The following is a 17,316-nucleotide window of genomic DNA, read 5'->3' on the forward strand; positions in this document are numbered from 1 at the left end:
TTAGCGCAGGGAGACCGCTGGAACCACAAGAGTCCGCTCTCCGCGATCTGCTAAATGCGGCGTGCCTGAAGTGGCCCACTCAAAAAACGCACGCATTCACTTAATATTCCCAAGTTTTCAAAATAAACAAATGTGGGCGCCGCAAACAGTGCAAAGTGCAGCGACGGCAAGAAGATGGTTTGTGTGAGAGAAAGATGCAAGAGTTAGAGACGGGTGAGGGAGAGAGAGAGGGGGAGAGAGAGAGATCTTTCCACTGTGCTGCTTCAGCCTTCCTTTCAAATTAGAACAGAGCCGTCTCCAGAGAATGTGACATTTTCACGGAACGAGCCAGCCAGAGATGGAGGTGGAGAGGGGGGGGGGGGGGGGGGCAGGGTGGGCAGGGGGGAAAAAGGGACGAGGGGCTTCGGTTAGTGTTAAGGCCGGATGGAGAGAGTGATGAGGGGAGGAAGTGTGCGTGTATGGGGAGGGTGGGGTTATTAGTCCACCCTCCAGAGGCTACTAATGCACTGACCTTCATTAACTTGCATTACTGTTGGCGTGTGCGTGTGTGTGTGAGAGTGTGTGTGCGTGCGGCCCCTCTTAGTTAACACTCATTACAGAGTCTTTGTTTAAAGGCCAGTAAACTAATGAAGTCATTAAATAAAGTGAAGAAATCCAGATTTGACTATGGGAGCCACAGACTTAAGTGTCATCAACAGTCAATGGGATACGGCGCTTGGACACAAGTCAAAATGGACTCTTTTATAGCCACTTCAAAGCTGCCTGCAATTAAAAGTATGGCGTGCCCAAGAAGCTGTCGAGAGAATAAAGAAGTACAAGTAAGGCTGAACGCTATGCAAAAAAAACCTCAATCATTTGATGTGTGTGTATCGCAACAACAAAATCACTGACATATTATTAACTGTATGCGTCATTTAAATTACACATTTACAACAAAATATTATTATTTTTGTATCAAACTGTGCCAAAACAGGCATGCAGACTAAAAAAAGACATTCTCCAAAATACTGTCATCGCATGCATCACAGGTAGTGGTGGTGTCCTCAGAGCTGATCTCGGCTGATGTGTTTTTGCGGGTGGATTGACGGGCTAAAAGTGGGCTGCTTGTGCTCACCTCTGCTCTAAACTGCCCTCAGTCTGTCTGTGTGAGGCGGTGGTGTTTTTCTGACATTATTTCCTCTCGCCATTACTAGTTATACTAAAGCAGCCCATACAGTGTTCCCTGGGTACAAAAACTGTCATTAGTCAAGGATATAACATCATGTAGACTAAAAGAAATGGTTAGTGTAAAAGTGTATTTTGCCACTGATTTGAAATGGTCCGCGACACTCCCACACATCTGACATATGGGTTTATTTATACAGAAATAGTGTTTACTGTAAATAGCGGATATTCCGAGCACTGATATTTGTTTATCTGTCCGCAGGCTCTCCTTGAAACTCAGAAACAGCTGCGCTCTCAGATCTCCAACTTTACCTTCAACTTGGGCTTCTCGGGGAAATTTTACCACACAGGTGCGGAATAATCATCTTATCTACCTACTTTCCCATTCCGAAGATAGCGTTTTCTCAATCTGATGGTCCTTAAAAGGTCTTATTTCAGACTTTTTTTGCCCCCCTTACCTGTACAAATTTGCAATACAACAGCATTAAAACTTAGAACTACTGTGTTATAGTTTATCCTAGCAGTACTGTTAAACATTTATAGTGTCACTGTATAAATATAGTTTTCATTTTACTTCAAGTTCCCTGTACTTAAAAAACGCTTGTGACCTCTCTTTTTAGTAACATGTACTTTTAGATTATTAATTAGTGGGGCATGGCTTTATGAAAATAAAATGGATGGAATATTATGAGGCCAAGATGAGAAAAAGGTTACTCATGGCATAGTTCATTGTACTAAATAGATTTTTACACTGTTTTTGCAAGCAAATTTATGTCTCCTGACGTGTTATTCAGATTTTTTACGCTTTGTGGTTAGCGAGGGCAGACATCGATTTTCTTCCTAACAAAGATGAATTGGAAATCATAACAAAGGCGTAATCTCTTTGGAAACCATATTGTAAGTGAGATGAAAGGTGATACGGCGCGAAATGTATTACCTTGGTAACACTCCGCAGTCCTATTTAGCAACATGACCTTAACAGAAACTCAGCACTGATGAAGTTTCGTGACATTATGTACACCTGGCTGTTTGTCTTTTTCGGGTACGACACATCATGCTGATTGTGCACCTTGGTTTTTATATTTGATTCAACCCTTTTTTTGTCCTTGATTTTTTTTTTTTTGGCCGCGTGAACAGGCACAGCGCAGGAGGATGATGGCGACGATTTGCTGCTGCGGTACGTGGATGAGTTCTGGTGGTTCCCCCACATGTGGAGCCACATGCAGCCGCACCTTTTCCACAACGAGTCCTCGCTGCTCGACCAGATGGTTCTCAACAAGCAGTTTGCTCTGGTGAGACATTTCCACTGCACACATGTCTCCAACACAGCTGTCTGCTCCATGTCCTTTTTTTTCTTGATTGTGATTGGTTTTACTTCAAGGGCATCCGTGGCTCATGGCAATTGTCGTTTCTTTTCATTCTTTTTCGCATTTATATTAAATTATAAAAAATGCTACATTTATTTCTACAGCAAAGTACACATAGGTAAATTGTTGACAAAACAATAGTTGATACTCTATAGAGGGCAATATCTGATTGTACCTTATTATGAATGCAAATCAAACCACATATAAGAGTTAAAAGTTAAGAGATCTTTATTGTCTGTCACAATAGAGGCAGAAATTCATCTTTGACACAGTTTTAAAGGCATTCAATCATTTAAAAATTAACAAACAGAGCAATTTACACACAATGAAAACACATACAAATATAGGCTGCTGTACTAATGCTGATGCTGCTTGTTCATGATCAATATAGCAGATGCATCTAAAACTGCCCTGACTGTTTGATTATTTTAATATATATGTCTTTAAACCAAATGTTAAGCCTGCACAATTTGGTGATCCTGTAATATCATTTTTTTTTTTTTTTTTTACATATTAATGTCACTTTGCTCTTCAATCAGTAACTTGTATTTGTTGTCCATTGAAAAAATAATCTCTTAAATCCCATCAATCTTTACATCCACCTTTGCCATAAACATTGCATGAGACTGTTTTCACATTGCTATCGAGTGGAGCTTGAAATTAAGTTTTTTTGTCTGTTAACGACCATCAGAATGACTTACACTAAACTTTGTCACCACTCAGCAAATTAGCTTTACAGTCAAATCGTCCCTCTAAAAGGAAATACATTTCTTTTTCTCAAACATGCCAGAACACTATGTCTCATGTGTTAACAACAGCCCCCGCACCTGAGCCCTGTTTATTTGCTGATTAATCCACAGTGCACAATGTCAAGTGCTATTGTTGAACCCATGTGCCTTTGTTAGTGCTTCATATGACTGTAATAGATTGTCACGTCACACTTATAATAAAACGTGACGGGCCCGGTGCACATTTGCCGAAGGTGAGTGTGGTCGTAAACAGTGATCCCTAACCTCTACCACACATCTGCTATCCCATCATGCCCGGCTGCCGCGGCTGTTGTTGTGGATGGTGTGTAGGAGTGTGTCAGCACCAAGGACAGCGCCATCCGTCTGGAAGAAGCAGCCAGGGTCCATCCACCGGCTCAAATGACATATTCACACCAACATACAGTATATATATATTTTAATTCCTGCCTGAAGGTCAGTTAGCGAACCACTTTTTCTCTATACAGTACACAAGGTTAGCTTAGTGTGAAGAGAGTACTTTACAGTCATTTCAAAGTGCAACATTCAGCTCATTGGTGAGATTTGGTACATATTCATGAGGAGCCGATGACGGAATGACAGAGCATTCTATGTCACTCCTTCTTTGAGTCCAGGAGCATCTAGATCTCTGCTCATATCAAATCATTTGGATTCTGCACATTAACATATGCAGAAGACATTTTCTCTTATATACCCGATATCGCTGTAGAATTGGTGTTTAACCCTCACCTGAACCGAGCACATTTTGTCCAGTTTGGCTTTACCCAAATCTAAAAGCCTCTTGAAAAAAACGTCAAAATAGCAACAATAAACGGACAAAAATGTGATGAAAACCCAACAAAAAGTGATGGAGAAAAAATTTCAAAAAAGTGACAACAATGCAAGGAAAAAGATCCATTTAGATGACCTTTGTATGGCTTTCAAATGAGGCTTTACACTGGCCTGTAGACTGTAAGCTCCAGTCAACAAGCCTTTAGATTTGGGTAACGCTGAGTAAATGCACTCGGTTAAGTCAGGTGTTAGGAGGTTAACCTGGTCGAAGATGTCGCTGTTTTTCCGTTTTCGGGGTTTATTTTATTTGTTCCTTCTTTGTTTTGTTTAAGTCGCCATGCTAGTTTTGACATGTATGAACCAGGCATTTCTTTCTGGTTAATCTAGCCACGAGTCAACACGCTTCTGAATTTGTGAAGATAAGACACAATGACTATGTTTTGGATTGAATGCTTAAAGATTGTAGTCTGGCTGGTTCGTCAACATAAACATGGCAACTTCAGAAAACCTTTCACATCTACAGAATCTAGCCTATCTGAAAATGATAAGCTCCTCATTCAGAGGGACATGTGTCGGCCAGACACTATCAATTGCCTCTCTCATCACCGTTACGCTAAGTTGCCACACACAGTGGGAATAATGTGCAGCTGTGTCTTGCCCAAGGACACAATCGAAGTACACTGTGGAAGAACGGGAATCAAATTGCGCACACTCCATCTCCTTAGCTATTGCAGAAAAAAAGCTTAAGCTTTTAATCTTTTGTTTTTCAGATTGCCTTGAGTAAAACCCACATTCATAATTACTGTTGAATTAAGGAAAACATATGGAAGCATCCACACTCGCACTCAAATGTGTTCACATCAAATTCTTTTAATCACTGCCGAAGGCGACGAGCTACATGCTCTACAAGGTCATATGTGTGGCAGAGTGTATTGCATGTTTACAAATGCAGCCCTCATGTGGCGTTCCCTCTGTCCAGGAGCACAACATCCCGGTGGACATGGGCTATGCCGTGGCCCCCCATCACTCTGGTGTCTACCCAGTGCACATGCAGCTGTACGAGGCCTGGAGGAGGGTCTGGAACATCCGGGTCACCAGCACTGAGGAGTACCCCCATCTCAAGCCTGCACGCTATCGCAAGGGCTTCATCCACAACAACATCATGGTGAGCAGAACAGCACACACCGAACTAACGGCGTACAGCAGTAACTGCGTACGGCTTATCTGTTCACTCCGTGGCTATAATGATGCAGACACAGGACTTTTACTTGAGTTGTAGTGTTGTGTAATGGCAGTAGAATAACGTATTGCCCTCATCAGGAAGTTGATTTGCAGTGAGTGAACGAATGACCTACAAACAACGGTCTCAGAATGTTGTTTGTTTAAAACGTACAAGTTTATATTAAGTTGTCTAATGATGCAATGACATCAGGTCTTATCAAGGATTAATTAATAAAAAATATAAAATACATTATCATACAATGTACCTAGCAGGACTTTATAATTTACTGGTAAGACATTTCACTGATCAGTTAAAATGTGCATTATGCAACTTTATATGAAAAAAAAAAAAGGTTAATACAAGATTGTATTTGACCTTGTAGTGGCCCAGCAGCTTTCCATCCTGATTTTATTTATCTTTATTTATATTTCTGGTAGGTTTTCACTGCTGATGGCTCTGTGTCCATGGTTGCGCATACATTCTATCCAGAAAACCTTTGGTATTTATTATAATATAATGTAACCATATAATGTACAATGTATAATGTAACGTCAGTGTCCATTTCCCAACGGACTATATCAATTATAGAAAGACATTGGATATTAGTTTGTGTTAGTGTTACAGATATCCATGAGCAGAAAGTGCGGTGTGTCTACTCTACTATTTAATAAGTTGGTCATTTAAATGGCTAACTGCTGCATGCTCCAAATTTGGACAGGATCTATATATAGTTCAAATTATGCCACCAAACATTTGAATTTTTATTTCAAACTGTAATTTTATGTTTTCTATTACCATGGTTTTACTTGCCTTGTTAGTTTGTTCGCCGTTGGCTATGTACACAGTTGGAACATGTGTGGGAGGACATCCTTGACCTTGTCTGGTCCAGAACTCTCCATTCTTGCACTGATTCAATATTTAATCACCCCCTAATGCTGTTCACTGTGCATGTGCATGTTTGTGCCCTGGCTCCCATATGTGTCATACCTAAAGCGCTTGCAACCAGAGCAAGCTTCAAATTGGATTAATAATTCATCAGTAATTGTTTGCAACAATAAAACCCATTGTCGGCCATTTTGAAGTCTGGCTCCCTCCCTCTCCCCTTACTTTGTCATTCCCCTTCATCGCTTGTCATTCAGTGGCTTTTGTCACTTTTACAATGGTGCCTCTATTGACAAAAAGACCAATCAACGGCTGACACTAAAATTACCAGTGAGTGCTGTTCGCCTGTATTCGTCACATTTCTTATTGGTTCAAAAATGTGCTTTTGTTTCTGCCAACATCTTGTTGAGGAGTTTTTGATAGACATGGACATTCTTTCACCCTAATTGCAATCTGACAGTTTGACAAGCCTTAATGTGTTATTATAGATTATCAATAATAATAAGAGACATTATCCAACACATTGTTCAATGTATTAAGCAGCAGGGCACACAATAAAAAAAAGCATGTTTCATTATTGGGACTGAAATGGAAGGCAACAAAGGGGGCGAAGAACAAAGCATGCAACATGAATCATTTGACAATAAGGTTTTGTGAGGTTGGAGACAAGAAAATATTACACTCAAAATTCCAAACAAAAAAGCTAAGAGCTGAAAACTTGATGAACTTTAATGTATGGTACGGTTAAGCTTTGTCTTGTAAAGACAGTAAAGTATAGACAAATAACTAGAAAATATTAAGACAAATAAATATTACATAATATATACCATATCTAACCATAGGTTAGCTTTATCTTGCTAATGATAATACAGAATTCAGAATGTAAATTCATTGTGATAGCAAACAAAAAACAACAAAATCAGGATTCCTTCATTCATTTTAGCCTGTAACTGCAAAATAGAACAATCATTTGAGATGTAAATAATTATTAGCCACAGCAATTTGATTTGCCTTGACAGACATTGACTCAGATTCTATAGTTATTAATTCTCAAATAAAACTAAGAATAACACACCTTAAATCAAATAAAAATAAAAATATTTAAAAGAAGAAAATAGGACAAAAGATAATTTAAAGAGAATTATTAACATTTGCTTCTCAGAACCATGTGATAGATGCAGATACTTGTTTTTCTGTTACCTTTTTCACTTTAACAAATGTTGTCCATGCAGCGAATTCCCAGTGGAAACAGAACAAGGACATATGCAAATCAGACTGGATCCCACGTCTAAAGTAAAGCCCTTTGTTGATAGTGTTGTACGGTCCTCAGTGCCGGAGTGAAGACAGACCTAACACTGGATGTTTCCTACATATGTGCGCTGTGTGTCTCTGGAGGCTTACTTACCAAATCCCATTTGTTAATCAGTGTGTACTCTGTAGCGCACTTGTGTTTGTCCCTGTGGAGAGGTTATGATTGCAAACCCCCTGGGAACCAGCTATGTAAATCTTAATTATCTATCGTCTTTCTGTCATTGTCCATCAGTAAGAACTGTATATTCGAGGTTTGGTCATGTTAGTCATAATAATATCAGGATTATTCAGTGTTGAGTTAACTTTATGGACCGACGACAGTGGCAACGTGGTGATCTGTTCAGCCTTCCTACAAGAAGGACAAAAGATTGATTCTTGTAACTGCAATGACCTACGTGGTCTCCTTGTGTACTATTGGTTAATTCCAAGTTCGGCATTTATACTGAAGTCTTTGGTGACACATGTTAAAATACATACCTAATATATATATTTTTCATCTTGGTGCTATAATTATTTCAATACTACAACCATCCTTCAGTGCTGCTTGTTTATTTATTTGGTTGGCACAGTGCATGTTGATGAACAAACATGGGACTCATGCATGTAAACACACCGGATTGTAGACATTTCCATCCGTCCATCCATTTCCATCCGTTGTCCACAGTCTCAAACACACTCTCACTCAACATGGCCTATTGTTCAGGTTTTCAATGGGACCTTCTAGCTGCGAAGCTCGAGCTCTCACCACTGTGCTGCCCAGCATGTCATGTAGTAGTGGCCGACTGTAGGGAAGTGCTGAATGTCCTCTAGATTTTAACTCCTGATCTTGGTCAAGTGCTCCCAGAGTTTCCCACAGATTTCTGCTGAGACTATGGTGGCACAGGCTCTCCTTACTTGACAAATTCCATTCATACCATTTTTTGAGGTGTGAGCGCACCTTTTTTCTTTGTTTAACCTTAAGGGCCAGATCTTGTGGCGGCGCACGGGGCGGCGCAGGCTCTTGGCGAATTATTTTCGAGTGACGGTGCTATATGTGCCATTCGCCTCCGCCACCTGTGAGGGGGCGTCACAAGAGGAGGTGACTGCACTGATGGAAACACGGCTGACATTCACTTCCTCGTTTACATTGCGCTGTCTTGCGTTCTTTCTTAAGCCTTAGGCTCTCACAGGTCAAGCTAAAAACTTTATTTACCCCATCGTGAGCAAAACGATGTTCACGTCTCGAGAGAAAAAGAGCTACAGCGTCTGCTGTGGCGCGGATCGGCCCCCGCTTGGCGTGAACACGAAGCAAAACAAAAGCACATGTTCACCCCACACAACCACTCTCCTGGACGCGGAGTTGATCTGGTTGGAGGAAAATGTGTGTGTCTCCACCCACTTAAATGCGCTAAGTCTGGAGTGGCAAGATCACAAAGTGCGCTCCTACTGAGCGCAAAATGTCACGCTATCGTCTCTGTTTTGATGCACAAGATCGGGCCCTAAAAGTTTAACCTTTGATTCATATACCTAAGGTATATGAATCAAAGGTTAAACATATACCTAAGGTATATGAATCAGTTAAGTTAAGTTAAGTTAAGTTAGATGAAGGATATAGGGGTGTAACTTTGCACAGCGCCACAATGCACCGTGGTGCTAAAATCTGATAATATGCATCGCACTAAAGTGACGGTGTAAGTTGAAGCCTACATTTTTTATTTAACATGTGAATCAAACCGAACTGTGAGATAGCTGAACTGTTACACCCTTATGACGGCTGGAGGCCCGCCATGGTCTGGAGTTGAAGGATTTGTGCACTGTTCTACATGTCCTCAACCTGATCAAGGCAAAATGAATTAAGAATTAAAATTCCCTTAGTTAAAACTGGTTCTATGCTTTTAGTTTCTTGACCATCCACGTGGCCTTTTGAAAGCTACATGGACAACTCACACTCTATTTTTTAAAACTCTTCTTCACCTCTTTCCTTTCTCTGTTCAATCCATTAATGTCCTTCCTCTCCCCTTGTGTGTCCGCGGTGGGCCTCTGTCCATCTCAGTTTGCTCGGAGGTGGACAGGAGATTGTCTTAAGGCTGTAAAATTGGTGTTGTGCGTCTTCGTCAGGCGATTGAGAGCCACCCACCGGACCCTGGCACTATCAGAACAAATCAGAGTGAGCTATAGCCCGCGCATATGTGTGTGTATGTGTGTGTTTCCTTTAAAAACGTGCTATATCACTTTGAGCTATGGCCGTGTGGATAATTGGTTTGGTGAAATAGTGCTGAGTGTCTGTGGCTGTGCTTGGTGGCCTTCTCCCTCTCTCTCAGCTGTATGTGCGTATTTTATGGATAAACCAATATTGCAGCCAACTCTGTATTTCACGCCGACAGTGCTCCACCAGGAGGTATCAAAGGAAGCCTCTCTCGCTTGGCGTCTTTAATTAAGTTAATGAAGAGTAAAGCCGTATTTCAGTTGTATTAGTGTTTTCGTCTGTTAAGTTGTTTTAAATGACATCCCGCCACAAGGGAGAGCATAGTGCACTCTGACAGGAGAGCTGTGCATCAGGCTCACTATGTGAGGCCAATGATGCACTGGAAGCAGATTGCGGCGCCCTTAGAATGAACCAAAAAAAGTTTCAGTAATTTACACAAGGGTCCATTGCAGAACATCTAAGCATACAACCTCTTGCCATAAATCAACCAGCAATTCAATATGATGAATGTCTATTATGAGATACAAAAAAAAATATGAGATATGAGGTGGGAAAAGCCCAAAACATTTCCCCCCAAACTTGAGGATTGCAAGTTTGGGTCTTTCTTTGTGCTAGACAAATTTTTTATGGGTGACTGCCTTCAAATCCTTGCTATATTTTGCAGGATAAGGCCAATGTTAAGGGCCTGTGTTCACCCAAATTCAATGTTAAAATAGAATAGATAATGCCGTCTGGTTGTCTATGCATCCCCGTTCATCCTGGCAGATACATCCAACATATTTTATTTAAAAGCCCATTTTATTTTTCACTGTGTAAGCTACGATTGTATTCCCAGTTACACAAAAACAAAGAAACGGTGCAGGTCAACCAAAATTCACACTGCCTTTATATAAAGAAATAGGGCAAAAACAAGAGCAAAAGCTCTCCAGAGAGAAAAAAAAATACACAGTAAATGATTGGCATCGAAGTGCTCAAGTATTTATGCTGTATGGAAATATGCCTGTGTCCCTGCTCACATCCCGCCAAATGGCATTCTTTCATATGCAGCGACTTTGCTCAAATTTGTCACCCGCTACTTAAAAGGAGCCTCTTTGGGAAAATGCTAATTCCTGAGAATAATTTTCCGTCCAGTAATAATTTTAGCCCTTTTCCTTCCAAGCCCTTTGTGTTTGCATGGATGCAGAAAAGTTTTTTATTGAGGGGCAAATCGAGGTGAAATAAGTTCTCAAAGTATTGGCCCAAGTAAAAGTGTTTCTTCTTCTACTAATACCACTACATTGACTATACTGTTACTTATATGCAAATATCACTGGTAAGAGCTCTCGTAACATGGCCCCACCCATGGGAAACATTTCTGAGCTGAGTTTGCATGTGCTCCCTGTGTCTGGATGGGTTTGATACAGCCTCTCGCATTAACCTAAAACATGCAATAGGTTTGGTATGGGTCAAATGCAGAAGAGAAAATTCTCTGTAGGGTGCCTTCATCTTAACCTGAATTTCTCCCTGAAATTCATCTACTTAGCATCGATCTTATGACTCAAATTGAATTCCATGCAAACCCACAGTGTTGAAGTATTGACTGTCAGTATTGGCTGTGCTGGAATTTGAACTGTCAATAAAATGCCTTGAGCTTCAGTTTCAGTCTGAGTAAAAGTTAAACATTATTGGTTTCTGACAGATTGGGTGCTCATATTCCTTAATCAATACCACCTTACAAGAAAATGCAACTCCCACAGTATAAGTCATATAACATTTTATAGCATTCTGATGACAATGAGCATCTGTTTGTGTCAGATGAAAATCAATTTCAAGGTGGCCAATAACCGCTTAAAGCTTTAGGTTTATATTTACTCTTGCAATGCTGCCAACACAGGGCAGGCTTGGGCAGGATTCCTGAATGCATACGTACGTGGTCCATGGTATGACTCGAACATAACTGTGCTCTTTTTCAGCCGACTCCTATATTGCTTTAAAAAGCTCAGATGAAGCGCTAACCTCTCTGCTACCTCTGTACTGAATGACTGCATACTGTACGCTCCAGCAGTGCACCTTAACCCTCGTCTGTTTGTATAGGTGCTGCCTCGTCAGACGTGCGGCTTGTTTACTCACACCATCTACTACAAGGAGTATCCCGGAGGACCTAAGGAACTGGACAAGAGCATCCGAGGAGGAGAGCTCTTTCTTACTCTGCTGCTCAATCCGGTAAGTTCAAAAAGGCAACAACAACAACAACACTACAAACAGAACAATATGTATTAAGTGCATGTGAGCCTGACTGATGACTATTTGAAAGAGAGCAAAATGTCAAATTAACATGAGGTTTGTTGTTGTAGGAAGTGGCTTTTTTCTTTTTGCACAGTTGTTGTGCCTGGTTGTAGAGTTGACTTTTTGAATAACAGTATTATGCTGCAAAGGGTTTGAACAGAAGTGCTGATGGTAGTATTTGATTTTTGCACATTGCTCTGTATTGAATTCAAATATTTACTTACATGTTTACTAACAGTCCTGCTAGATTCAATTCACAATTTTGATATTATCTTATGAGCCCATTTCAGTGGCCTTATAATTAAAATCTAGGCCTCCAAAAAGTCTTTAAGTTTACTCCATTAACATGCCCTCATGCGGCGGCACTTTTGATTTGTGTGATATTAAAAAGAAATTTAAAAATACAATAAATGTATACACCATTTACAGCCAACCGATTAATCGATTAAACGTAAAAATAATCGGTAGATTAATCGAATACCAAAATAATCGTTAGTTGCAGCCCTAATTTCCACTGTTGTGGAAAAACTATATATTTTTGGAAACCTTGTGATATAAGCAATGAGAAAAACAATAAAGAAGAATAATTTTCTGCCAAATTTCATAAATTTCCTCCACACTACATTTTTTACTCCCCATATAAATGTTTTTTACATATCGGAGCAAATGGAAACATTGTTTTTCTGATTGCTTATTTAAGTTTTCCAAAAGTTTTCCACAAAAATCCGTCAAAATTACATCATGAACCGGATTATAGGATATGAAATCCCATTGAAACCCCCTATCACCATCCCAGTTAGCCGTTGTGTTGCAATTATTACTACGATGATTAAATTAAAAAGACAGGTTTAATCCGAGCGCTTGCGTGGGGCACTGAGGATGCTGACATTTGTTTCCGCCTTGTACATATAGCTCAAAGTGAGAATTCCCGCTGTGATGTCTAAACCGAGCTATGAGCGTAGTCCGAGCTCTCGCTACATGTTCTCCTACTTCCTGTGCAAGCTACACACGGAGGTCTGTGCCTTTTTGTTGTTGTGATTTTTGCACCTCAAAGACTCTTGAGTTCACACGCTTGTTGCGGCGGTAACTCGTCTCCGTCTGCTTCGTTCTGTTTTTGCCTCCCCCCCCGTCAGCGGCTGCAGCTAGTCAGTGCCGTGCGTTCATCTCTCCCCACTTTAAATTAGGTCTCACCACAGGGGGGCCGCTGTCACATACACCGACAAACACCCCCTTTCTCACACCCCCGCTGCGTCGATGTCAGCGCGCCTCCCGTACGCCTTTGAATTAAAGAACAGAATTAGGTTTTGGTGGCAGTTAGGATGCGCATGAGTGTGCGCAGTTAAGCATGGAAACACATACGCGGCTCTTTGTCTCTCTAACTAGAAAACCACACGGAGAAGAGAGTTGAGAAAGTACAGACCTTAAGTGTCAGGTGAGGCAGTGCGGGCTAGGGGAGCTGTCAGACGTCAGCTAACATCACAGAGTCAAGTGCGGGCTCTCCCAAAAAAGATTTAAAAAAAGCAGTTTCACACAATTCATCTTTGTCTCCATCTGTCTGATTGTTGTTTAAGTTGGAGAGTTCAGTTTGTTTCTGTGGCTTTTCCTGAGCATTTTGTTTGCTTGTGTTTAATATCGGAGTAAGCTCAATTAAAATACAAAATGTGTTTAAGGAGTAGGCCACCGTTTTTGAATACCGAGATTTGTTCATACCTGAGCTTAGACGAGTTGATGTGTACCTGTCTGGTCTTTACACGTGCGCTCAGTCACGAAAAAAGACTGAAGATGTTGTTAGCATTTGACCTCTCCTCCTGTCCTCTATGGACCTAAACGGGGAGGAGAAGAAGAAGAAGAAGAAGAAGAAGAAGAAGAAGAAGAAGAAGAAGAAGAAGAAGAAGAAGAAGAAGAAGAAGAAGAAGAAGAAGAAGAAGAAGAAGAAGAAGAAGAAGAAGAAGAAGAAGAAGAAGAAGAAGAAGAACTTTTTTTTTAATATAGCACCTTTCACAGACATAGTCACAACGCGCTTTATACATGAGACAATTGTACATTTGTTGAGCTGGACCATAACTTTGAAAACTGGACCACTAAAGTAGGGCGTGAAGTCAAGATACTCCCATGTACTTTTCTTTCAACTTTGTTTGTCATAAGAGACCAAAAACATCCCACAAACAAGTTAACACTTCAGCCAGAGGCATAGTAGCATCCACTGTGTCTGCACCGGTCCAACAGTGTGTGGGTATAGCTCCAAGCTCTGTCCGCCTTCATTCTTCTCACATTTCTTTACTTTTCACTTGCACTTTGCCAGTTGTTATAGTGCAACTAACACGCCGTATCCACAAAGAGTAATCTACACTGTACAGACATTCAGCCTATGATGTTTTTTGACTTTTCAAATTGGTATTTCCGGTACATTTACAGCAACATGTTTTACCATTTCCCGTAGCATAGTCATTGGTCTTCCAAAAAATATAGAAAAAGAGCAGGAGTTTAATTTACTTCTTCCTGTCTAAGGGATTGCTGAATTGGTTGTAACTGTGTGTATTGCTAAGTGAGACAAATTGCATGAACAGCAGGAGCCGCTGGGAAAGTACAGCACACACACACAAAAAAAAAACTCCATTCCTCTTAGGCATTCTGCGCTTGCACCCAGGGACTGTACTATAAAACTGTAAATGAAAAGTGGCGGCGACTGAGGTTTTTGAAGAAGATTAGCTGTAATTATAATTTGGTTTTGAAGATAAGAGCAGTGGACTTTTCCAGGGGACCTTGACATTGATTATTGAAAATGAAATGCCAAGGTTTTTGGACTTGTGATAAGGCACTCTAATGGCAGATTTGGCACATTCAAGAGATTACCGGAATGGACGCTTCGAAACAAAATTATACACCCTTAAAATTTTAAATCACACAAGCCCCAATTTAATTTGACATTTTTTGTAAGTCCTCCACCCAATCATTTTCACTTGCCTCTATTCTATTGTGAGGAGACCTCTCCGGGCTTTGAGTTGCCTGGCCTGCCAGACACTCCTCCTTTCAAAAGAAGAACTGTCTGGACCAGTGTTAATTTTGACAACATATTTTGATTTAGTTTTAGTCTTAGTCTTTTGACAATCGAGATTTAGTCAAAAAAATCTTTTCAATTTTAGTCTAGTTTTAAACTAAAATTGCATGTCAATTTAGTCGACTAAATTTAAGACTAATTTAGTCGGCTTTGCCTTTATAATCATATTTAATAAAGCTCTTCTGCTTTATGGAGCTGCTCCCACATGAACAAAGCACAGAGCTGCTCCTTTGGCAGAGAATTTACATGATATGAGGCTCTTTCAGACTATGAATAGAAGTTTGGATGATTTTAGTCTCTCCTTTTCATTTTTATTTAGCCTTATTTTAGTCGACTAAAATATCTGGACATTTTAGTCATAGTTTTAGTCTCATGAAAAACATTTAATTTAGTTTTAGTCCAATTTTAGTCATCAAAAATATAACTTTGACTAAAATTAAGACGACGAAATTAGCACTGGTCTGGACAGCTCCTCGCAGCCTATCATTTCACGATTTTACCCACATCGGTCCAATCACGCACCGAGAGGCGGGACTTCATTTCCCCAAGAGGCAGAAGCCGTCGCCACACTCTACCAAAACAATAGAGATGGCGTGTGCGCCGAGTGATACGATGTTTTCTTCTGCTCTTTTGTCTGTTTTAAATCATGTCAAAAAAAATGTAATCCCTAAAACCGGAGCAAGAAACAGCATTCCTCGTAAATAAGGAAGTTTTTGGAAAGGCTTCCTGCCACTTGTTGCTGCGACGTATCTAGCGTTGCTCTGATTGGTTGATGCCGTCTGTCACCCACCGGGAAATTGTTGAGATCATGCTTGCTCCCAGACTATATGTCTTTGAAAGATCTATGAAAAAGCATGAAGTTTGGCAGGCCAGGCAAGGCTTTGAGCGAGGATCTTGGTCTGGAGTACAGCATAACCCAAGTCATATAGAGTACATGCTACAAAGGGTGAACGTATGCGTTTGTATAATAATTGTATAATTTTCTTTCTCTCTGGACACGGACAGTGTCTAACTTGCTGTGGGATAAATTAAGTTTGTAGTTTGCTTGTTCGATATAACCAAATAAATGCAGAACGAAGTACATGAGGCAAAAGATGATGCGGCTGCAAAGGGAAAGCAGCAACACCTCAGCCTCAGTCGACCTCTTTTTTGTAAACTACGCCCCTTAGCCACTGGTGCAGTTTTGTGGCGCAACTGTTTGGCACATGCAAGATGACAGTTTCGTTTGGAACAGCGCTGTTCTTGCGCCAGGCGTAATTTTGGGCCCAAAATGTCATTCCACATCAGAAATAATCCATGACCTGGATTGCCACCTCATGATTTTTTTGTTCCTATTTCTGCAGACTTCCATCATGCTCCATGTGTCAAGACAACAGTTCGAGTGTGTATTATTTAGAAGTCTTATCAATTTTGCACATCTTTTTACAGCGGGAACATGATTGTGTGTCTGATGGTGAACAGTGGGGGTAAAGCCCTAGTAATGACAAAACCAGAATGTGGAGTTGCTTTATTGCAGGTGATCATTATAATGGTTTATGTTTTATTAATTATGCTCATTATAATAATGAGGCAATGTTAACGATGTCTTGCCAGGTAACACAGTACGAGTTATGCCTGCAGCACTTTTACTGAACGAATTTGATTCAACAAAAAAGTGTATAATGTAAACTAGATAGTAATTAAATGTTAGGTTTGTGCATTTTTTTTTTTTGTCATTTATGTTGAATTTGTTGAGTTAAACTTCCCAAATGAACTGGTGGTTGACGCGGCTGTTGATGCAGATTTGTGCTTTGTTTCTTTTAGACAGTCGTAGGACAATGAATGAAAAACACAAGAAACTATTCGTACACATCCAGGTATTCACCCACATTTGAGCCATGTGTCATGATGCTTGAGTCAGATCGAGTACGCTATGCCTCGTACAGTCTAAAGCATTTGCGCAAGGCCAGCTCTTTATAGCTCTTTAAATGGCTTGTGTCTTTATTCAGTCGAGCACTGGCGTCATCTCATCGTGAGCGAACAAACCATGAGGGAGCCCTCCCTGTGCACTCTCATATATATATTACAGAAAAAATGTTCTTAAAGCTCGGGACAGGCTGTGGCTAATTACATTTTTATTCGCTATTTCCACTATCTTTTGTCCTTCTTTTTCAGCCGCCCGCTTTCTTAATCTGTGTAATGAGAGCTGAAACTCGTCCTGTTGTATCTTCTAATGAAGAGGCCTTTTAAACATAAAAGCAATTTAAACACTAAATGGGGAGCTATCTTGCGCTATACTTAAGCACACACATACATGCACTGAAAACGCAGTTCAATGATTCATT

General features: G+C 40.4%; 1 protein-coding gene across 2 annotated transcripts in view; it reads left to right on the forward strand.

The window, feature by feature from the left end:
• ndst3 (N-deacetylase/N-sulfotransferase (heparan glucosaminyl) 3) overlaps window positions 1-17,316 on the forward strand; it is a 53,499-nt gene that overhangs the window by 13,179 nt on the left and 23,004 nt on the right. For both annotated transcript variants that reach the window (XM_079553920.1, XM_079553919.1), the window contains exons 3-6: window positions 1,427-1,514; window positions 2,302-2,456; window positions 5,049-5,234; window positions 11,743-11,871. In XM_079553920.1, the coding sequence (XP_079410046.1) occupies window positions 1,427-1,514; window positions 2,302-2,456; window positions 5,049-5,234; window positions 11,743-11,871 (558 nt within the window). The remainder of the gene's footprint in view (window positions 1-1,426; window positions 1,515-2,301; window positions 2,457-5,048; window positions 5,235-11,742; window positions 11,872-17,316) is intronic.

This window comes from Gobius niger (assembly GCF_951799975.1).
Source record: "Gobius niger genome assembly, chromosome: 3".
Taxonomy (NCBI): domain Eukaryota; kingdom Metazoa; phylum Chordata; class Actinopteri; order Gobiiformes; family Gobiidae; genus Gobius; species Gobius niger.